The sequence below is a fragment of the Melopsittacus undulatus genome, chromosome Z (genome assembly GCF_012275295.1).
Source record: "Melopsittacus undulatus isolate bMelUnd1 chromosome Z, bMelUnd1.mat.Z, whole genome shotgun sequence".
In the NCBI taxonomy this organism is placed as follows: Eukaryota; Metazoa; Chordata; class Aves; order Psittaciformes; family Psittaculidae; genus Melopsittacus; species Melopsittacus undulatus.
Window position 1 is genome coordinate 54632805 of NC_047557.1, and position 24467 is coordinate 54657271.

The 24467-nt window shown below is 43.9% G+C and overlaps 1 protein-coding gene across 6 annotated transcripts; it reads right to left on the reverse strand.

Moving 5' to 3' along the window:
* Positions 1–942: 942 nt before the first annotated feature.
* On the reverse strand, positions 943–24329 carry RNF20 (ring finger protein 20). 6 transcript variants are annotated; one of them, XM_005154866.4, is made up of 20 exons: positions 24251–24329; positions 21513–21682; positions 21211–21378; positions 20951–21098; positions 20612–20794; positions 14154–14272; positions 13141–13287; positions 12875–12952; positions 12485–12604; positions 11041–11220; positions 10714–10849; positions 9428–9549; positions 8720–9111; positions 8030–8147; positions 6338–6487; positions 5193–5405; positions 4156–4281; positions 2920–3060; positions 2511–2612; positions 943–2298 (listed from the first exon to the last, which is right to left on the reverse strand). In XM_005154866.4, the coding sequence occupies exons 2-20, from the start codon at positions 21639–21641 to the stop codon at positions 2122–2124; spliced, it is 2949 nt and encodes a 982-aa protein (XP_005154923.1). In that variant the 5' UTR covers positions 21642–21682; positions 24251–24329; the 3' UTR covers positions 943–2121. The 6 variants fall into 6 exon arrangements, with proteins under 6 accessions (XP_005154923.1, XP_030910067.1, XP_030910064.1 ...); XM_031054207.2 differs by having other exon boundaries at positions 24278–24305; XM_031054204.2 differs by having other exon boundaries at positions 24246–24304.
* Between the last annotated feature and the right edge of the window lie 138 nt (positions 24330–24467).

The window sequence follows — 24467 nt, forward strand, 5'->3', positions numbered from 1 at the left end:
CATAAGCTGGGGGAGGATTTCCTATGAGATGAATATGCACTGGAGACGGTAGATGAGGCTTTTTGTTTACATTTTGTCCTAGACACTGAATTTAAATCTTTTTTCTTTTTTTTTTTTTATAAACTTGTCATCATCTCCCTTTTACCCCAAAATATTTCTAGTCTTGATAAACTTTTAATTATTTCCATTAATTCTGGCCAGTTAAAACAGACCAGCTAAAATTTTCACTCCTTCTCAATGTTTAGATTGATAATCAGGGAGAAAAATTTAGTCACTTCCAAAATGAGCTTCAAGGACTTCCTAAGCTTAAAATATTTTAAACTAAGAAATTATATTTGTCTTAGTGAGGAAAGAAAAAATCGGAGTTCCCAAGCCTCATCTGTGAAACAAATCCAGACTGTTTCAAGTTTTTTCTTACCGTTGACCAGTGTGAACCCAACACTAACAACGTACACACAAAAGTTTTGACCTTGATTAAGTGATGTGACTTAAATGTTTGATAAAAAGGGCTTCCTAACTCTGCTTAATCTGTTTAATTCCAGTTGCTGTTCACAGCTGTAAAAGGAAGTCTGCTGTTACAGCAAAGCTGTTTGAAGATCCAGACAATGCCCAAAGGTGAGCCAGGACCTGGCTTTGATGAACAAGCACTTGTACCAAAAAAACCTACCACCAGCATTAGTACTCCTAATGCACTATTCTTTCTCCAACTTGCCTTTGCAAACTGGAATTGATGGAGAAACCTCCAGTGAAAGCTGAGAGGATTCTACTTTCATTTCTTCTATACACGCTGTAGCTGAACTTAAGCCATACCACAGACTCCAGCATCCCAGCCCCACCTTGTAAATACAGAGTCACGTGTTCCCTCTCAGGATTCACAATTATTTAAAAGGTTTAATTAATATTTTCTGAATGTTTTGATGAAGATAATAATGCATACTATAAGACAGTCTGCATTTCACTTTACTATTGTTTTTATAATTCCCTACAGTGAATACAGGAAGGTAATACAGATTTTATGATTCAGGGAAGGGACACGGATAAGACAAACATAACAGCTGCACCTTCCAAGAAAATTAAATTTACAGGAAAAAGTCTTCTCTATGAAGGAATGTTGTAAATAAATTACTTCACGTTTTTAGAGTGACTGTTGTTCAAGAATTCAAATGCAACCTTGCACTACAGGGAGCATAGACATAATACCCTATGCTATGTCGTTTCACAAAACTCCTAGGGGCCATGACAAAATGACTGTATAAATAATCCAGCATTTTGGTCCTTCTGTTGTGTCAGGAATCAGGTAGTGAAGATACAGCCAAAAAAGCAAAGGTTCTTTTAGATAAGCATTTTTTGAAAGCAAACAAAGGAATAAATTGATTACTGTAGAAGGTTAAAGCCCATGAAAAACATTTCCAGTAACTGGACAAAGGACAGGAGCACAGACAAGATACTATCAGAAGCAAGAAAACCCAGAAAAACACCCAGAAAACAGCTTTTATTAGATTTTGTGCATTGTAAGATTAATCTCTGTGTCAAATGCGTAACAAAGTAACCCCTACAAATTCTTTTCTGGAAACAGGACAATAACAGCAATACCTCAACCTGACTGAGGGAGTTATATATGTAAGGAATCACTCCACTGAAGTCTACAGATGTACCTGTACATTCCTTATTTGGCCCATTACTTAGGAAACTCTTGACTGTCAGCAACATTACCATACCTTGATGGGATTAAATAAAGAACATCCAAAGCAAACTCCTCAAATAAAGGCCTCATTTATCTCTGCTGCACCACAGCTTCCATCCCATCAAGGCAGGACTTCAGTTAGATGTTCCCAACTCGGCAGTGTCAAAGTGATGTACGGCAAATGTCCTCTGAAGCACAAGGAATCCACAAAAAATGAGAGCAAGAGTAAAAGAAAAGCAGTAAAAAGGGAACCAAGATCCAGAATATGCTTCTCCCAATACCCTAACCCTGCTTTCCAGAAGAGACTGCAGATCAGCTGACAGAAGCATTGACTGCCCCAAAGATGACAATCACAGAAAATGAGGGAGACTGAGTGGTCAATATAAGCAGTAACTATTCATCATTCCAGACAGAATGGAATCATTTTATGGATAGAATCAACCAATGTAGATCCTATGGAAGTCATTGGCCCCAAAGGCAGCATTGCACTTGGGGCACTTACGCTGCCGAGTGTCATAGCGTGTTTTCACACACTCAAAACAGAAGACATGAAAGCACTTTGTGAGCACAGCATCCTTTTTGCGCATGTTACAGCATGGGCACGTCAGTCGGGCCTGCAAGACAGAAACATTATAGTAAGGGCCCACTGCACTGCACCGTGTATGTCAGATGACAACTGAAGATGAAAGGTCCTTCCATTCCATAAGAAGGTGGTTTCTTCAATACAAGATAAGGCTACAACACCAGAGACAAGATGTCAAATACTGAAAAGATGACTACACAGCCTTTTGATTAAAGAGGGAATTTTATAGAGAGAGCTACTCACCTTGTAATCCTTGATTTCTTCCATCAGTATTTCATCACAGTTAGGAACCATGTCAGGCTTCTTAGTGGTCTCCAGCTTCCTGCGTAACCTAGAAATATCTTCCTGCATAGAAAAGAAAGACCAAACAAATGAGCAATATATGCTTAGTCACAGCTTCTTCAAAGACAAAAGAGAACAAGCACCTGACCACATCACCCATACTTTCATCCCCTGCAGTCCAACAGATTTACATTATAATCTGGTCCTACATGTATTGTTAGTTATCAGTGGACCAAACTGATGAAGCTGAAATCAAAGTGGAACTGGACCCCCAAGAAAGTAGTGTAGTTGAAACCCACTCCAAACTCAGTTACCAGAGGAGAGACACCAAAGCAGACAAGTATTAAAGGATTGTGCATGAGATATATACCTCAGCCCTTTTGAAGTTAAACATCTCTTTCTCCCTAGTTACTCTGTTTTCCACAATTTCATCCTGGAAGTCATGTAACTTCTTTTGAGCCAGCTCTAGTTGGGCTTTCAGATCATCTGCAAGCTGGGCTGCATCCATAGCCTGAAGGAGAAAACCAGTATAGGAAGTACCAAACATGGAAAAAGAGCTCCAGTGATTTCTAGTCCCTCTGCCTGGCAAATCAAGACTGTTCACAGAATATGCATCAGGCAGCTGGAGATACATTTTTTCAATTTAATTTTGGTACTTCCAAATGGAATAACTGGAATTATACCCTAAACATTACTTCAGCAGCAAAATATCTTACTATTTACAAGTTCCAATCACTAAGCTTAAACACTCCTCTTCAGTAGAGCCAACCCTTGTCACACTGCAATGCACATCACTTGCAAAAATACTGATGACCACACAATTCTCTTATTCAAGTAATTTTAGCTTTCCACCTTCTACATTTTCCCTACTAAATTATTTAGAGGCAGTTCTACAGCTGAACTAGAAGGAACTGCAAGATAAGTGTTTATTTTTACTCATTTTCCCTCTCCACCACTTCTATTACTTTATAACTGTGCCTCACCAATTAATCTATTAGCCAAGTTCCTTCAATACCACAATTGTACTAAGCAGATATTAAGCAGAAATTACTGTGCTTAAGTCCCCCATCTCCGCTTCACAATGGTATTTCTGCTTTCTTTTCTATCTGTTTTAATGTCACTGCTGCATTCCTACTGGAGATTTAACAACACAGCGAGCATTGACCCTGAGACTTAGTCTTATTTTACTTGTAACAGACCTACTTCATTGATCTTAGACATTTGCTAAAGGTCTTAACATTCCCCAGCCATATTTTCCTTTTACTTACCCCATTTTTCCTACAAAAACTCTGACCTCAGTTAATTTCATTTGGCTGCTGCTGCTGTTTCTTTCACAAAAGGTTTCCTTTTAAAGGCACCTTACTTCTGCTCCCTAATCAGATTTTCACAGAAACACCTATGACCTGCTCCCCTTTATCAAAGGAAACAACAGTCTACAACACTTTAATCAGAACTCTCTTCAGGATTCCTCAGCATTCTAGTATACTAGTCCAAAATCAGGAAATATCATGTTCCATAGTATGAGTGAGAGCTAGGAGCCTTCTATGCTTCCCACAAGACAACAACTTCATCTTACAATCCAAGAGGAAATCAAGCAATAACTTACCTTGCGTTTGTTCATTTCCAGGGCCTGCGTTCGGAGACCCAGTTCTTTCTCGCCTGTTCCAATACTGCTTTGCAGTAAATGTTCCTTCTCCTCCAGCTTACGTACAACCTGCAGTTGGGCATCCACCTTGGAAAGGGAGAGGAGTTCGAGAAGGAATAAAATGCATGCTTTGTGAGTCTTCAGAGTCGTTAGTAAAGCTGAATGCTAAAACTACCCCTGCCTCCCCATCACCAAGGAGTACCTCTTCAGCTTGCCTTTTTCTCCCTGAATAGACACATTAGCAGTTTAAGAGCTGTATCCAGAACTCCCCGGCAAACACTTAGAAACTCAGCAGTCAAATAATCTCAACAAAGATGTCTTATTTTTTGGAAGGTGGCTTACAGAACACTGCAAGGCAGTGAACCACTGATCCATCATCCTGGTTCACTGTTGGAACCAGTATCCTTGGTGCTATATTTTGGATCTGGGACCAAAACAGCATCAGTAACACACTACTGGCTTTGCTGCTGCTGAACAGTACTTGCACAGTATCAAAAGACTTTCTCTGTCTCATGCTGCTTGCCATCAAGTAGGCCTAGGGTGCACAAGCTGGGATGGGACAAAGTGGGACAGCTGACTCAAACTGACCAAAGGAATATTCTATATCACATGATGCTGTGCTCAGCAAGAAAAGCTGGTGGAAAGGAGGAAGTGGGGGACATTCAGAGTGATAGTGTGTGTCTTCCCAAATCAGAATTACACATGATAAGGCCCTGCTTTCCTGGAGATGGCTGCATACCTGCCTGCCATAGGAAGCAGTGAATGAATACCTGTTTTGCTTTGCTTTGCTTGTGCTCACAGCTTCTGCTGTACCTATTAAGCTGCCTTTGTCTAACCTACCAGTTTTCTCACTTTTGCCCTTCTGATTCTCTTCGCAATCCCACTGTGAGGGAGTATGCAAGCAGCTGTGTAGAGCTTAGGTGCCTACCAGAGTTAACCTGCAACACCTCCACCTTTCCCCATCAGTTCCATTGTCTTCTCTCATTCTCCCAGGTTACCTGAGTCTTCAGTGTCAAAACTTGGTCTGCCAGCTCCTCCTTCTCCTCTTTCAGCAGCTTGTGGATCTGGTTGGACTTGATGCGTTCTGACATCAGCTTGAAGTTGGCATCATCCTTCTCCCGCAGCTGCTGCATCAGGCGGATGTTCTGCTCTTGCATGTCTTCAAATGCTTGGCCAGTGACATCCATTTCCGACAGCAGGGCCTCCTCCTCCTGCATAAGAATCCCAGGCTCTGGCAAAACTGTCTCCTGTACTCCCTACAATGACCCTGGACATTTTACTCAGAGACACTAAACCCCGCACAGAAGAAGGAACATGTCTGAGTAGTAAAGAACAGTATCTCCCAGCAATTAGAAAGAAAAGTGTTCCTTAGAAGTCTACACACAGCAGACATACCCTGAACTAGAAGTTGTAGAAAAGAGATGGTTATCTCCACAAGTATTCAGACTGTGGCTTGTCTGCTGGCAAATTCAGCTGTGACACATTCATTGCCAGAGGTAGGCAGAAAACAACTCTCAACTACAGGCAGCTAGCTAAACTGCTGTCATATCCACCTGGCCAAAGATTCTACATGTGGACAGCTTGACAGATTCCAACTAACAGACTGCCAAGTGCCCTAAACTCAGTTAAGTCACTTCAACATTAAGGAACAGTCTTGTATGATAAGGAAAACAATTCAAATTCTAAAACAATATAGTCAAGCACACTGGTTTGCTTCTCCCCTACTGAGGCGCTCCTGCTTTCTTATCATGAGATTAAGCCCTTTTTTTTGTGGAAAAAGCTGTGCCACGGTACCACGCACATGTATTAATTATATGAACTGTGCAGATAATACTTTTAAAAAGAAACTGTAACCTCCTCCCATAAAGACTGATACAGACATCTCTCCTCTGTGCTCTTCATGTAGGCCACAAACTTTCCCCACCACCCCTGCCATGAGGTCTGTGACACCCTAGTGTTGTGAGGGTTTTTTGATCATTGGTGCTTTTCTTTTGGCTTTTCCCCTTTGATAAACAGGGACAAAACTCACATCTCTGGCACATACAGAGACAGAAATTCCTTCTCTCAGATAATCTTCCTGGGTGGAACTTGAAAGTAGTTCCCTTCCCAGATGCTCCAGCAGAAACCTTCAGAAAGTTCTCACCTGCTTAGCCATGGCTAGTTTCTTCTGTAAATACTCAATTTGTTCCTCCACTGCTCGGATTTTGCGGAGGGCATCCTCATCAGCCATCTTTTTACTCTCCTTTTTCTCCTTGTCTTCCAATTCTTTGACCCTCTGCCGCAGTTCTTCCAGCTACAGCAAAGACAAAACACAAATAACACTAAATAAAAGAATGTTGGCTGAATGTTAAAAGCCTTTTCCCCCAAAATTCTCTGAAACACTGAAAAAACTGCTTTCACAGGATAGAAAAAGAGAACCCATCTCATATTGACAGGGAAGTGTTTTACTGGTAGATGGACCATTAAGATGGGCTTGTAAGGCCAAGATCTTGATTTCAAAACCTCTGAAAATTCCACAGCATCAGAATAGGAACATCAGTGTCCTGCAGTTCTGCATGTGAGGGTATGTGGATGGAGAGCTCCTTTAAGGGCATCTGGTCAAGAGCCTTTTTCAATACAAAAAGTGATAATAAGGAAGAAGCCACAAGCAAAACATACAGAGACAAACTTGACAGATAAATGATCAGAAAGACAATTATGAGAATCAAACCTGGTCAGTCACATGAACTGATAAGAGCAAATGAGAGTGTGAATGTTTATTATAACAAGGTTATCTGGCTGAATCCTGTCAACTGGGAAGCAGGTGGGAGGAAGTAGGAAACTAGAAAGAAAATATGCAGAGACATAGACCTGACAAAACAAACATGGAGGCAAAGACAAAAAACAAATCTCCCCAGTCACAGTAACTGATGGGTTACCAAGAAACTACAGGCACCACTTCCATGAAGATAAACCTGGACTTTACAATTGATATGGCTGTAAACAAGGGGTGGATCCCGGACTGGGATTAACTGGGAATCAATAGAGTTGTACAAACCCAGGAGAGAAACGCAGGGGAAGGTAGAGCAAGAATGAAAAAGTTTGGATTAGGCAGAGAAGGACAAAAAAGGAGCTAGTCACATGTAAAATGTAGCAAGTCAGTACACATGTGTCTGGCTCAGCGCCCTGCATGATCACTGCAGCCTTATTAAATATTTTTTTAACCATCTCTGTGTAATCTAGCTCTCTACACCATGCATATGTGTGCTGCAACAGAATTAAGTGCTAGCTACTGGTGAGACCTGTACGTGCAGAAGGTAAAAGGGCCTGGGATCACAGGGGAATCAAACACAAGGCGACATGCTGGCACTTGAGGGACGTGTGGTTGTGAACCTACACATTGTTTAGCGTGTGCCTGAACTAGTGACATTCTATCTTTACAGGCTGAAAAGAAGGAAGGGAACTTGTCTATCTATGGTCATGTTTTGCGAGTCCTGTATGTATATGCTTTGAAGGTAGCACCTTCTCTGTGGGCTGTGTCAGTGATCTCTCTGTGTGTATGTCTCTGGGACCAGTGCTTGCCTTCACTACTGGTTGAATCTGAAACTGAGAAAGACAGAGCCATGTCCATCCCTCAGCATGGGCAAAGGGATCTTTCCCAGGGATAATCCCTCCCCTAAAATTTCCCTGTTCATCTCCTGATCATTCCAACCTCTCTCCTAAGTAACAAAGCTGAGAAGAGAAATAATACTCAATTTTGACAAAGAAAAAAGCAACACAGTTCAGGTGCAGAGTATCCAAAAAGAAATTTCAAGTAATGCACTGAAAAAAAAAACAGGCGAGAAATTAGATTTACCTCAGCTTTTGCCTTCTTCTCAGCTGCCATCAGCTGTACTTTGTCTCTCTGTTCTTTGGGGGCAGAACGGTACATATCTAACAACAGCTTCATCTCCTTCTGACTCTCCTGGGCTTTCCTGGAGGCAGAGAGACAGGCAACTGTGAGAACAAGCAGGAAAGCTACGCTGCCACACATCCAGCATGAAACTCAAGAGCAATATTCTCTCCACCATATGGTACGTATATGGAGTCATCCTTGGCTTCTCTTCGCCAAGGAGTACAGGCTGAAAACTGAAAAGAAGCATGTTCAGACCCATGGACTGAAAAGTCAAGAGAATCGGGGTGGGGAGGAAACATATACTGTAACAGGAAGCAACAAACTCTCCACCTTTGCTTTAGTGCTGATCCAAGGCAAATGAAGACTACTGTGATCTCTACTAATAACCTACTGCTGCAAAGCTTTCACAATTGTTATGCCAGAAGAAAATAAAGATTACTTGGTGCACATTATGAAGTAAATGGTTTGTCAATTCATGTTTTAGGTTGTTGTAGGAGAAGTGTTACTGCTTTGTCCAAATCACAATCAGACAGAGGGTGCCAGGAACCTCTCTGCTTCAGTGAAGCTGATCTCGTAAGCTACAAGGTCATCTCGCACAAACCCTTCAGTTTGAGCACTACTCAAGCAGGAAAGGGAGGGACAACAACTTACTTTAGTTCAGCCTTCAGTTGCTTGATCACTTCAGCCTCCTTCTTTCTTCCATCTTCATGCTTCCCTTTCTCCTTCTCTTTGGATTCTCTCTCCTTCTCAGATTCCTTCTGCTTCTGCTTTTCCCGCTCTCGTTCCTTTTCTTTCTCCTTCTCCCGCTCTCTCTCTTTCTCTTTTTCCTTCTCTCGTTCTCTTTCCCTCTCCCGTCTCTCTCGCTCCCGTTCCTCTTCATCTCGCCTGGCCTTCATTTCAGTAATATCTTCAGAAGTGGCCTTGGGGACAGACACTTGGGCAGAAGGATCATCGGGCTCCTGCTTGATCTCTGGAGGTTCCTCTTTTGTTTCTTCAGTGCTGGACTGGGACTGCAAAAGAGCACTACCACTGCGAGAGCGGATCTGTTGCAGCATAGCAAGAAAGAAGACAGAAGAAAACAAAACATTAAATTCTTTACCAGAAGTCTACATTATCTCCCTCCGTCTACCCAGATCCACACTTGCATGCCCCCTCCACAATTTCTATTACTTTCCATGGAGCACTCTGCTGCTACAAAGGAAGATCGTTCATTTGGTAAGTGGAAGCTTAGAGTGTAGAGCTCCATCAAAAGTTACATTGCATGCTGTATCAGAAAAGTTGATATTGCGGGCAAGACTGATAGTATTCCCCTTCTCCAAAGCACTTTCTGCTCTTTCCCAGCACTTCCTGCTCTGATACCTTGCTCAAGTCAGACTGGGCCTCTCTCAGTTTGCGCTTGTATCTTAACACCTCTCCCTTCAGCTGGTGGTTATGGTTTTGGAGGCTGCTGATGAGATGACGCATCTCCCGATTAATTGGACCTACAGAAACACAATTGTAACAAAACATATTTTTGCCAAGTTTCTGAGACACTCTCATGGAGATGGAGAACAAGCTAAGTGGCAACAATAAAGAACCAAAATAAAACTATTACCATTCTGCCACACAACAGAGCAAGTATAGAAAAGAGCAAGTATAGAAGAAAGTCATACTAGCTTTACATGCAACCGTTAAGTCCTTGTGCACTTCCAATCCCAATTTTCTCATTAACATTACTTTCCTTCCCCCATGTTCCTAAGTGAAAAGTGTCATGCTACAATAATGCTACTTTAGAAATAAAGAAGTTATTTCAAGTAATGAAATTTGAAAGTTACTGTCTTCCTATCCAGGTTGTCAATTAGATGTCTTCTAGATCACAGAATCATACAATGGTTTGCAGACGGAAGGGACTTTAAAGAGCATCTAGCTCCAATCTCCGAGCATGGGCAGGGACACTTTCCACCAGACCATGTTGCTCAGAACTCTATCCAACCCAAATCTGAAAACTTCCAGGGATGGGGCAAACACAATTTTCAGGGCAACCTGTTCTAGTGCTTCTCCCCCCTCATAGTGAACAATTTGTTCTTAATGTCTAACCTAGATCTTCCCTCTGTCAGCTTAAGCCATGACCCCTTGTCCTGTCACTATAGGCCCTTGTAAAAAGTCCCTCTTCAGGTTTCCCGCAGGCCTCCCTTTAGGTATTAGAAGGCTGCTCTAAGGTCTCCCCAGAGCCTCCTCTTCTCCAGTTTGAAGAAGCCCAACTCTCTCAACCTGTCTTCATAGGAGAGGTGCTCCAGCCCCCTGATCATCTTCACGGCCCTCCTCTGGACTCATTCAAGCAGGTCCATGTCCCTCTTGTGTCAGAGGCTCCAGAGCTGACAGAACCTTCCCCAAAGTATTTTAATAATGAAAAATACTCTGCCATGAACCAAACTGTTAGCAAAATGTGTGTATTTTGAAGTATCTAAAAAGAAGTCAGATAACATGGAACTGGCCTACCACAAAACATGAGGAATTCTGGCATTTTTGAGATAGAAACTTGCCAGGATAAGCATTTAATAATAACAAAGAATCAAACCAGGTGGTTTACTGCAGTACAGCTCCTAATGGGCAGGGGTGGTGGTGGTGTTTGTTTGGTTTTAAGTATAGTAGAAAAAACTATATACCTGCTTGTTCATTGGCAGCAAGTGTCTGTTCAAACTCTATCCTCAGCATCTCATATTCTTTGCGGACTTGTGCTAGGGTGTCCTCTAGTTGAATCACCTCTGTGCGCAGTTTCTTGTGAAGGCTGACCTCGTCCCTCTGAGGATTAAGAAGGGGATAGAATTTGGTGCTGTAACACTGGAGTATCATTCACTCATGAACATGAGCTACCAGAGAATAAATGAACTACTGTCAAGAAGATGAATTTCCTGACCATTCCTAGAGCCACCCAGACTCAGTAGTGATGGTCAGAGAGATGAAAACATTCCCTAATCTGACAATGGTGCTACCTCAATCAGTTCCACCTGGCGCTGATGTGTGGTGCGAGTACCATGAAGCAGAGTGCGGGCCTCATCAAGGTGTGCCTTCAGCTGGAGACTCTCATTATACAAAACAGAAAATTGTGACTGCATGCAGCGATATTCTGGGGTCTCCTTCACAGCCTCCTCCACTGCTCGTCGCAACTCAACCTAGTCAGGACACAACAAAAGGCCACAGAAAGAAAATTTATTTTCTTCTCTTTGATACCTATTTTGCAAGGTAGGAGAAGATTGAATTAAGCTGCCACAAGCAAAGAAAAAAGTAGAACTTTAACAGCATTGCTATGAAGTAGATGCTTCAATACCAATTTGAAATCTATGCTTTCTCCGAATTCCAGCAGGCTGTTACTCTGGCATAGTCACATGACTAAAGCTTTGGATTCTCAGGTTCTGCAACAATTTCTCCCAAAGATATGAGCTTGGAAAACATGATATACCTTTTCAGTGGACTTACTGTAAAACTATAATCACCTAAATCAATAAAGATAGACACCTAGAAAAGTATGATAGAAAACGACAGAAAATACATGTAGACATTACATTAGCTTTCTACCAGTGAAAAACATAATGACTGGAAACAGGAGAAATGAGAGAAACAGAAGTACAGAATATGTGTTTTTCTTACCAAAAAATGTTAGCAAATCATTGTGACTACCAGAGTGAAACAGACACATACATAAACACATATATCTTAACACTAAATTAAAGAGAAAAAGGAAGCTGTAAGCCAAGTGGTGTCTCTCTCAAAACAAACTCATGTGGATAAACAGAATTCAGAAGCGCCTCAAGACAGTTTCTGGAATTTCATCTCTGAAACTTAAGTCATAAGCTCAGATGTTTCTTATAACAGCCTAACAGATCTATTGATCACTAAGAAAAAATCCGGTTTATTATCTGTATCATATATACTACAGAGTCATAGCTTTTTGTGCTACTACCTTTTAGACATATGAAACTCACACACTACTTCCTATCTATTCATTCTGCCACAAAGTGAAAGATTTAAGTTCACTGACTTCCTAGAGCCAAGCTCTCTTACACAAGTCCATGAATCTTTTTTGTGATTCATTAATTCCACTTGCACAGGGCAGGGGGGAAGTGGAAAAGGGGTTAATAGTTCTGAAAAGCTGAAATTAGTTTTCACTATATTTTAATGATGTTTAGTTAACAGATCAGAATGGAAAACAGGAGATAAGAAACCTATTTCCAACTACGACCACATGGTGTCACCAATGCACTGAATTGCAAGTGTCTCACAAACCTGTGGACTTGTACAAAATACCACCTAGCTAAAAATAGCAAGCACAGAGTAGAACAGTATTAATGAGGTTTTCCAAAGACACAGTTCACAAGACAGAGGGCAACTTAACCACACAGAATGCCTTCATCTTCATAATAGGTACTGATGTCTCACCTTGAGTTTTTCATTCTGTGTTGTTACTTCCTCAAGATCCTGGCGTAGTTCCTCTAACTCCTTGAGGCGATTCCCAGCAAGCTCTTTATTTTCTTCCAGCTCTGCATTCATCTCCTCAAACTGTTTGGGATAAACTGCTTTAATAAATCCTCCTGTTATATCTACTGAGAGTCCTAATTAGGTACAGTAATTACAGACTGAGTCATGTTAACACTAAGAATGAGACAGTCTACATCCATCAGGTCTGTTTTTTAATAGGGAATTTGTAGAGACAAACTGTCTTGCCCAGAGTCACCTAGACTTGTGACAAAGAAGGTATCTAAATTTATGGCCCTACACACAAACTCTCCCTGACCTTAATTCTCCTCACAACCAAGCCCATGACATTACCTTGCGGGCATTAATGGTGATTGTGCCCCCATAGAGGCTGCTTCCAGCTCCATACACCTTATAGCCTTTGGAATTTACCTGAAAAAAAAAAAAAAAAGGTAACAGATTTCATCAGTACCCAAATAAATGCCAAGACTGCTGATACAACAAATTCAAGACCAAAGACAGCGCACTACAGATTCTCAGTTCTCACAGCAAAGTGCCATTAAGATGATGTCACACATCTCAAAATTACACCCATTCCTGACAAAGAGAATGGTGCTTACTCGTTCCAGAACATCTGCTAAGTGCCGGTTGAGCCTCTGCTCCCTCTTGCGTATCTTGTCAATATCCCACTGAAGGTCATCAATCATAGTCTCCAGAACAGATACCCGAGATTCTGCTGTCTCCACCCTCTCTTGCAGCTTGGAGAACTGTAATCAAAAGAGTGTTTTTGTCAGCCAAATGAACAGAGTAATTCTATTAGAAGCATTTTCTGAGACTGCTCAGTATTATTTTTTTTTATCTCAAATACCCTGGATTCATATGCTTTCCAACCATCTTTTGCTGCGGCAACAGACTACGCAATGAACCGTCCCAAATTTTACACCAGCTGAATCGCAACACAGTAATGAAAACAGGACTGAAAATAAAACTGAAAATGGAGAAAGGGCAACAAGCTGGTAGTATCTGACAGCCTAGAGAGGGAACAACTTCAAAGCTTGTTCAAAGGCTTTTTTTTTTTAATCTTTTCAATCCGTATGTTCATCTACTCTACACACTACTGAAGTACAAGGTGCTCTAACACTGAAGAAGGCCTTAAAAGAACTACTATCTGTGAAACAAATACTGGCAATAATGTGAAGCCCTTAATGACTGGGATCATCTTGCAATTAATGTCACTATGCTTTCACATATGATGTAGACAAATCAAGGAATTTGAAATGACAGGGATATAACATCAAATGTCTCAGATGTTACACAATCATCTTAGCATCACCTTACCACTTCCTCTGCTATTTGCTTTTGAAATCACATTAATTCAACTCACCAATATGATTATACTCTTTCATTCAGTGATGTAACAAGCATATCAATTTAAATTGTATAGAAAAATCTATGTACACTTCTCCACAGCACCCACCCTTTCCATAAGCTTTGTTCAGAAGGTAAGTCTCAAACTGTGTTGCTTCTGTCCCTCTTCAAGGCAATACAAGCTTTTCAAACTATGGTAACCACAAATTATCCTAAGCAGGAAGCAGGACCCCAAAGCAAATTTCTTTCTCTCTCCTTTTTATACCTCCTGAGACATTATGCGGTGCTTCTCCTGCAGAATATCGGCTAGCTCCTGCAGCCGTCCATTTTCATGTGATAGGTAGGTATTAAGCTCCAGGACTGCTTCTTCCATCAATGTAATATCTGAAAGATGCATAAAGAAAAGGAAATGAACAAAACCCAAGAAAATTTGGTTTTAATTCTTAAACAGCAAAGAAAGAAAAAGCAAATAAACAAAGAGGAAGGAAATTTCAGAGGTTAATTTCTGATTACTAAAACTTTCCAGCAGATGGATCTCATCTAATCTCCAGAGCTTTCACTTGCATTCATGAAGCAAATGGCTCTGCAGTTTAGCATACCACAGATTTCTCTCTGTCGTCCCCTGATGTCAGACACCATTCTAATTGTGTCTGTATCAGCCACAGAACATGCCCTTGTAACCCAGTAATACCCTAATGCAGATCAAATCCATGCATAAACCTGCCACAACAGGTGGCTTGAGCTAACTATACCAGGTGACAATTCACAGAATGGTCTGAACTGGATCATCTTAAACATCATTTAGTTCCTACCCTCTGTCACAGGCAGGGATACCTTCCACTGGACCAGATTGCTCAAAGCCCCATCTAATCTGGCCTTGAACACTGCCAGGGATGGGACAGCCACAACTTCTCTGGTCAACTTGTGCCAGTGTCTCACCACCCCCACAGTAAGGAAATACAGCAACTGAGGACAGGCTCATACTGCACTAATGCAAATACTACTACAGAGTTCAAGACTGCCAACTAAGGACAATAATGCTTCACTACATCAATGCTAGACTGTCCAGAGCTCCTTGATCAAAGCATACAGAACATTCTGGATGGAATAAAAACCAAGGAGGATAACTTGATATCCCACCTAAATTTTCATGCAACAGATTAAAATTCTAAGCTTACGTTTTTCAGACAGTCATCTAAGTGGGAATCAAATCTGCTACATTAATTTTCAGAAGCTAGTCATTTGGCTGTCTTCTGCAGAGCTCTGTTTTGTATTCAAAACTGACAACTATACTGGGCATACCAAGACATCAGATGTCTACTATTTTCCTCAAAACTCAGCTATAACTGAAGAGCTGGTTATCCCTACACCTTTTACTAAACTGAAAGCAAGAAGTCCAACATCAGTTTGCAATACTGATTTCACTACTCCTTTTTTGTAGTGGCTGAGGATAGCTAGTTGGTTCAGCTGTAATCTGTAACTTCTCAGGTGCACGAACATACTACTGGCAGGAACAAGCCTTTCCTTAGCCCAGTAGAGTTCTCACCATTCATATTTAGAGGCAGCTATAATACATTTCTAGCATGCAGTACTAGTCTTTATTAGAGGTTTTGGTTATTGAGAGTTGGAAAGCTAAGCCAATTTATTTTGGAACATAAATAAGCATGAGAAGGAGTATGTCTATCATAGCTTAACCCCAGCTGGTAAATAAGTACCACACTGCTACTCATTCACTTCTCCCCACAATGAATGGGATGGGGAGGAAAATTAGAAAAACAGTAAAACCCAAGGGTGGAGATTAAAAAACTTTAATTATTGAAATACAGTAAAATACTGCTACTAATAATAATGATAAAGGAAATAACAAGGGGAGAGAATATAAAACTAAAAAAAAAGAAAGGAAAAAAATAAACCCAAGTAATGTACAATACAACTGCTCAGCACCCACCAATCGACATCCTGCTTGACCCTAGCAGCAACGTGCCCTTCAGGTGACTCCGCACAGTTTATATACTGGGCATGACACAGAATCATAGAATCATAGAATAGTTAGGATTGGAAAGGACCTCAAGATCATCTAGTTCCAACAACCCTGCCATAGGCAGGGACACCTCACACTAAACCATATCACCCAAGGCTTCATCCAACCTGGTCTTGAACACTGCCAGGGGTGGAGCATTCACAACCTCCCTGGGCAACCCATTCCAGTACCTCACCACCCTTACAGTAAAGAATTTCTTCCTTATATCAAGTCTAAACCTCTGCTGTTTAAGTTTCGACCTATTACCCCTTCTCCCATCACTACAGTCCCTAATGAATAGTCCCTCCCCAGCATCCCTGGAGGCCCCCTTCAGATACTGGAAGGCTGCTATAAGGTCTCCACACAGCCTTCTCTTCTCCAGGCTGAACAGACCCAACTTTCTCAGCCTGTCTTCATATGGGAGGTGCTCCAGTCCCCTGATCATCCTCGTAGACCTCCTCTGGACTTGTTCCAACAGTTCCATGTCCTTTTTATGTTGAGGACACCAGAACTGCACACAATATTCCAAGTGAGGTCTCATGAGAGCAGAGTAGAGGGGCAGGATCACCTCCTTCAACTTGCTGGTCACGCTCCTTTTGATGCAACCCAGGATACGGTTGGCTTTCTGGGCTGTGAGTGCACACTGCTGGCTCATGTTCATTTTCTCATTGACCAACACCCCCAAGTCCTTCCCCGCAAGACTACCATGAATTTCCTTTTTGCCCAACCTGCAGCTGTGCCTGGGATTGCTCCCACCCAGCTGTAGGACCTTGCACTTGGCATGGTTAAACTTCATGAGGTTGGCATCAGCCCACCTCACAAGTGTGTCAAGGTCCCTCTGGATGGCATTCCTTCCCTCTAGCGTATCAACAGAGCCACACAGCTTGGTGTCATCGGCAAACTTGCTGAGGGCGCACTCAATCCCATTGTCCATGTCAGCGACAAAGATATTAAACAAGATCGGTCCCAAAACCGATCCCTGAGGGACACCACTCGTTACTGGTCTCCAGCTGGACATTGAACTGTTGACCACAACTCTTTGAGTGCGACCATCCAGCCAGTTCTTTATCCACTGAGCGGTCCACCTATCAAATTGCTGACACTCCAATTTAGAGACAAGGATGTCATGTGGGACAGTGTTGAACGCTTTGCACAAGTCCAGGTAGATGACATCAACTGCTCCACCCCTGTCTATCAGTTCCATAGCCCCATCATAGAAGGCCACCAAATTGGTCAGGCAGGACTTTCCCCTAGTAAAGCCATGCTGGCTGTCACCAAGCACCTTTCTCTTTTTCATGTGCCCTAGCATGCCTTCCAAGAGAATCTGCTCCCAGATTTTGCCAGGCACTGAGGTGAGACTGACTGGTCTGCAATGGCCCGGGTCATCCATTTTCCCCTACTTGAAAATGGGGGTTATATTTCCCTTTTTCTAGTTGTCAAGGACTTCATCTGACTACCATGATTTTTCAAATATGATGGCCAGTGGCTTTGCAACTTCATTCGCCAGCTCCTTCAGGACCCACGGATGGATTTCATCAGGTCCCATGGACTTGTGTACATTCAGGTTCTTAAAATGGTCTCGAACCAGATCCTCTCGTACAGTGGGCCCAAGGTCTAGGTTTTCAGTCCCTGCGTCCACCTTCCAAGACTCGGGTGCTGCGGTCAGAGCCTTTGCCAGTGAAGACCGAGGCAAAGAAGCCATTCAGAACCTCAGCCTTCTCCAAGTCCTGTGTAGCCAGTTCTCCTGAAATTTTCCAGAGGGAGCCTACATTGTCCTTAGTCTGTTTTTTAGCCGCTACATACCTATAAAATCCATTCCTGTTATCTTTAGCATCCCTTGCCAAGTTTAGCTCCAATTGGGCCTTAGCTTTCCTAACTTGGTCCCTAACTATTCTGACAACACCCCTGTATTCTTCCCAGGCCACCTGTCCTTGTTTCCACCTTTTATAAGCCTCTTTTTTCTTGTGAACTTTTCTCAGCAGCTCCTTATCCATCAAAGGAGGTCTCCTGGCCCTCCTGCTGCACTTCCTTCTGGTCGGGATGCAACACTCCTGAGCTTGTAGCAGGAGATCCTTGAATATTAACCAGGAGTCTTGTGCCCCCCGCGCCCTCTAGGGCTATATCCCATGGAACCTTGCAAAGCAGGTTCCTGAAGAGGCCAAAGTCTGCTCTCTTGAAGTCCAGGGCAGTGAGCTTACTGCACACTCTTCTCACTGTCTTGAGGACCTCAAATTTGACCATCTCGTGATCACTGCATCCAAGACTTCCCTGGAGAGTCACATTTCCAACGAGCCCTTCCCTGTTGGTGAGCACGAGGTCAAGCAGGGCACCTCTCCTCGTCAGCTCCTTTATTGCTTGCAGAAGGAAGTTGTCTTCCACACAATGGAGAAACCTCCTGGATTGCTTGTGCCGGGCCGTACCGTCGCCCCAACAGATGTCAGGGTGGTTGAAGTCCCCCATGAGAACAAGGGCCTGTGAGTGTGAGGCTTTTCCTATTTGTCTGTAGAGTTCTTCATCCACAGGTTCCTCTTGATCAGGCGGTCTGTAACATATCCCCACTGTAACGTCTCCTATCACCGATTTCCCCTTAACCCTGACCCACAAACTTTCTGTTAACTGATCACTTGTCCCCAAAGAGAGTTCCATACTCTCCAGCCTATCCCTAACATAGAGGGCAACTCCCCCTCCCCTCCTACCAGGCCTGTTTTTTTCTGAAGAGCCTGTAACATTCCATTCCAACACTCCAGTCAAAGGAGCCATCCCACCATGTTTCTGTGATGCCTATTATATCATAGCCCCGTAGATGTGCCCACATCTCTAATTCCTCTTGTTTGTTCCCCATGCTACGGGCATTTGTACAGAGGCATCTGATCCGAGCTCCAAATGAAGCTGGCTCACTGGCTGGAGCGGCTAGAATATTACTACATTGCTCAGAGTATTTATTATAGGTGCTGGCAACTGACTGGGTGTGTTGGGATGGAATGATGCTCCCCTCCCCCAACACAACTAGTTTAAAGCATCCTTGACAAGTCTGGCAAGCCTCCCAGCAAAGCCACTCTTCCCTTTCTTTATCAGAGCAGTTCCACCAGACCCCAGTAGGCCTGGCCTACAAATGTGGGCCCCATGTCCAAGACACCCAAACCCTTGACTATGACACCACCCTTTTAACCATTTATTAACCTGTCCAATCCTCCTTGCCTTTGGAAGGTCCTCCCGTGTCTTGGAGAATTGTTGAAAAGACTATCTGAGCTCCAGAACCCCTGACCACCTCTCCCAGAGCTCTCTAGTCCTTCTTTATACTCCTCAGGCTACTGCTATCTATATCTCTAGCACCCACCTGTATCACTAGAAGCGGGTAATAGTCCATGGGACTTACTAGAGCAGGCAGCCTCTCTGCAACATCCCTGATCCGTGCCCCAGGTAGGCAACACACCTCCCTTGCGACCAGGTCAGGGAGACAGATGAGCGCTTCTGTCCCTTTCACGGCAGAGTCCCCTACTACTACAACCCGCTGCTTTTTCCTGGCGGCACCAGTGGAGATCTTCTGTACCAGTGCACCAGCGACTGTTCCTGATGCAAGTGCTTTTCCTCATCAGCCCCCTGCAGGACAGCAAAGCGGTTCTGGGTGGGTACAGCAGATTTAGGAGGAAGCCCCTTGCTTTTAATTGCTCTCTTCCTCCTTTTGTTGTTTTTTGTTACTAATTCCCAGCTTCCCTGATCGACAGCCTCCTTCTTTCCTCCATGAGTTAGAGGGTAATCTTGAGGCCCCTGTGCTGTTTGGGCCTGGAGCAAGCAGTCCTGCTTCCTCTCAGCTTCCCTGACATCTTGCAGCTTACTGACAGCATGCCGTAGCTCAGCCACCTGCTGCAGGAGGACCTCCATCAGGGAGCAGGAAGCGCAGCCCTGCCCATTCTGCACCTTTCCCTCACAAGACCAGTGCAGGCACTCTCTACAATCCAAGCTCTGCACCGCAACCTCCCCACTTACCGGCTCTGTCTGGGTGCCTACGCTGGCCACCACTGGGGCGGCCGGGGCAGAACTCCCAGACCAGACCCTGTCGTACGGCGAGTGCTCACCATCCCGCTCGCCTGCCTGCGCAAACTGCCGCGCAAACTGCCTCAACCTGCTCTGTTTGCCTGCTCATTTGCCCAGCTCCTGGTCGCCGCGCTCCCTGGGTAGATTTTTAACCACTCACAGTTGGTGCCACTCCTCCTGTCTCCGCCACTGGTGAGTCACCTCCTCGCGGTAGCTGAGCTCTTTGCAAGTCCTGTCGAGGACTTGAGGCTCCCTCCTCAGTGGCTCTTGTCGCTCTGTGGTGAGGTTTCTGGATGCTGATCTCCCCCGTCTCCGCTCCGGTGCAACAGGCGTCCTTTCTCAAGCCACCCCCCGCTGTGGTATGGAATACCCCTCAGCTAGTTTGGGTCAGGTGTCCTGTCTCTTCTCCCTCCTGGCTTCCTGTGCCCCTCCTCACACAGCATGAAACTGAAAAGTCCTTGATCAGGGTAAGAACTACTGAGCAACTAAAACATTGGTGTGTTAGCAGCACTTTTTTCAGGCGAAAGCTGGAACGCCAGCTACTAGGAAGAAAATTAACCCTAGCCCAGCTGAGAAGAGGACAATGCCTAACACTTACAATGCAGAATCATGTCTAAGCTGCGAGTAGCTATGGATTCTTGAAGGGGGATCAGACACCTTGGACATACCTCCACTGTTCACCTTTTGGGACAGCGCATCCACTTTCTCCTGCAGTTTGTCATACATTGTCACAATTTGGGCAACAGCACGGCGGGAAGACTCTACACGCTCCTGCAGCTGAGATTCAATCTCTTCACTGGTGCTGCTGGCTAGAGTGGCTAGGAAGGAAAATGCCGGCTCAAGTCCTTCACCTGGGAACAGAAAGAAGTGCAAAAATGTGAATGTGCTCTGCCAGGCAGCAAATTGCTAGTCTTCACAGAGAGCCTCTGTCACCTTTTAAAAAGGGACATAAACATTGTCCACCACTGAAATCCATGTTTTCCACTGTCCCCAGTCAAGTGCCTCACCTCGTTCCCTCTCATCTTTGCGCTCCTGGTTACTGTCCGAGTCTGGTTCAGGTTCTGGTACCACCAGTGCTTTTCTTTCAGACAAGAGGTCTCCAAGACCTTGGTCCAGGTCGAAGCGTTTAAGGATGATGCGGATATTTTCATCAAACTGAATGATGGGACAGACAAGACAAAGAATGGATGTGAAAAAAAGGAATGCAGTGGAACAGAAAAAGAGGCAAGAGAACAGTGTACACAAAATAACAAAGCATCTTACTAACCTGATTCCAGTATCGATTGATAATCAGCAAAGATGCATCATCAGTGGCCTGACGACGCTCCAGCTTCTCAATGTGCTCCCGTAGCTCATCTTCAATGGCTTGCCTCTGGTCCAGCATCTCTGCTAGTTTCCGGTTCTTGGTCTGTAGGGCCCGGATATCCATTTCCTCCTGTAGAGAGGCACATGTCAGAGCACACTGCATACAAGCTGGATGTCTAGACTCATTCAGAAGGCAGAGAGCTATTTTTGTTTCCAGCTGAAAAAATGTGAGATTTTGAGTGGGGGTGTGTGAGAAAGACATACCGTTGAAGAAACACCACCAAGCTTTATGGTCTCCACAGTGGTCCCTGAATCTTCAACCCCTGCCTTCTTCTCTGGAGGTGCAGAAGGACCAGGCTCTCCAGCTGCCCGTTTACTGCCAACTCCAGACATGGTGGCCAAAGCATATAGACTCCTGCCTTCTCCAAGTTACTCTGAATATTAAAGAATACTCTTTAAAAAATCCAGCAAACACACACACACATAATCAATCTAGTTAACGATTTTTAACACAGTCAATCCATCATGGTAACAAGATGCCAATACAGTGCAGACCACAGGACCTAAAAGTTTCAGAAAATACTGGGCACAGATTAAGTCTTACAAGATACCACTAGGATTAGCACTGCAAACAGCAAATCGATGGAAAAAAAAATCCCACTGCTCTATAATGTCAAAATGGAAACACGGTACCTTATCACACTCTTTGGAAAAAAAAAAATCTTCATGCAGGTTCAGTCTCTGGTTTTTTGATCTCTCTCTCTATTAACAAAGATTGTCTGGGTTAAACCTTAGCAAGCAACTGAGCCCAAGTATATATGGCACAAGTTCACTTCATAACAACAAAACTGTTCTTATTATTCAGCATCCAAAGTCGGTTAAAGCCAAGGGCAGCAATACCTTGAAGACAAGCCCTGGAAGAGCTCACACAGAAAACTTACAAATCCTATGGAACTGAACACCAATTCCAATCCAAGGTTTGTATCTATTTGAAGAGAGACACAGGCATGTTTGAAGAGTATACATACCAAGTTAATGCAGGCTGAAAAGCTATGGACTACTAGTTACAGAATCACAGAACAGATGAGGCTGGAAGGGATGACTTGGAGATCACTTCTTCAGTGCTCCTGAATAAAGCAGGGTCAACCAGTGCAAGCTACCAAGGGCCTTGTTCAGTCAGCTTTTGAGTATCTCCAAAGAAAGAAACTCAGCAATGTCTCTGAGCAACCTCTTCCAGTACTTGATGATCCTCAGCATTAAACCAGATTTTTCTTATATTTGAACAGTATTTCTTGTAGTTCTCTAAAACATTTCTTAGCAAAGTAATAAATATCTCCTTATAGGGTTTTCAAAACTAATATATCAGCTAGTGACAGAATACAAAACCAAGCAGATCTCCATTAGATGTAACCAGCATTATTCTCTCGCATTCACTGATGCGGTGAATCAGAATCATGGATCTCTCCCTCTAAACTACATGGAACCCAGAAGTAAGTGAAATGCAGACCATAAAATAAGATCTGTAACATTCCATTTAAATCTATAATGGTATTTACAATTAACCTAAGGATTACAAACTGAACATGAAAATTTTTATGTATTAGCTTTACTCGAGCAGTTCTACTGAAAGCAATAAGGCTGCTGTATTTTTAGGATTAAGCTGCTATGCTGCTTTGCCGTATCTTATAGCTTAAAAAGCATTTTAGCTTTGCATTGCCCTTCACATATGCACAACAATACAGGAATTAATTCTAAACAAGTTACTTAAGTACCACATAACAGTGTTCCTATAACCCATCTTTTAACGTAAATATTTAATACATCTCAAAATTTAAAAAAAAAAGAAAACTTCCACTTAACCATTTTCCTCCTTTTAGCAACACAATTCAGCTGGCACTGGTTTGGCCTAGAATAACTCCACCACTGGAGGGAGTGGATGAAATAGCTGTTACTATAAGTATAGAATCATAGAATAGTTAGGGTTGGAAAGGACCTAGTTCCAACCCCCCTGCCATGAGCAGGGACACCTCTCACTAAACCATATCACCCAAGGCTTCATCCAACCTGGTCTTGAACACCGCCAGGGATGGAATATTCACAACCTCCCACAACATCTGCTGCCTATCAGTCCAGGGAGGCACTCGACACTATTGTCAGATTTTTTTGTTCATGGACAAAATATTTCTTCCATGGCCTCCTGACACCAACATCCTTCACAGCTAAACTTCCCCTTCTCTCCATTACTCAGATCCTCCCGTACTGTACACCAGGGCCTGACCACGTTTCCATGACCAGAGACCCTCTCTTTTTGTTAGGTACTCAACCTTACCCTCAGTCCTGGGCTATGCACGTTCTTCTCTTCCCAAACTGATACACTCACTCAGCAAAGATTGACTGTCCTCCCATGGCAGAGTCCCAGCTTCATCTTAACCCCTTCTTGGGGTTAACACCCTCTTACACGTAAACCAAAATACATCTCCACTTGGCAATGCCTGCACCTTCCACTGGCAAAAAGTCATCTAGTCTGACATCTTCAACCACCTGCAGAGAGCAAACTTTTTCCAGGCCCACTGGCTTCCCAACACATGTAGGATTCCACTGCGCCTATGCCCACTAATCCCCAGGAACGTCCCCCAACACTGTTTCTGTCTGACCCACACGTTCCTGCCACTGACCTCAGGCACACCCGGGGCCCTCCCGCATGGTCCGCACCCACCACTGGCACACCCCTCCAGCACCTCGCGGAGCTCCGGCATTGCCCCCAGCGCCGACACCCCGCACCTGACGCTGCTTCTGGGCAGCCCTATACTGAATGCTGCGCCTCACGACAGCCCTACACGTACCATCCCTTAGGCCCACCCCTTCCTCCACGAGTGTACAGCGCCTCTGCTGCCGAGCCCCGCCGTCCCCGCACCCCCACCTGCCAACCCGCCTCTCCGCAGACACCGCCCAGCCTCGGCGTCCCCACGGACCCCTATATACACCTCCAAAACAGACCCCACCGTGGACACTGCCTCCCTCCGACGCACCGGAAGTCTCCGACGCAGGCAGCCGTCCAATCACGTGTGTGGCCGACCGAGCGTCACGCAGCACCGCCCCTCGGCCAGCGCCATCGGGTACCGCCCCTTCCGGTGGCCATTTCGCCCTCACTCCCCATGGACGCTGCCGTTTTGCCTGTTGCCAGCGCTCGACATGGCCGCCATTGCCATGGTGTCACGG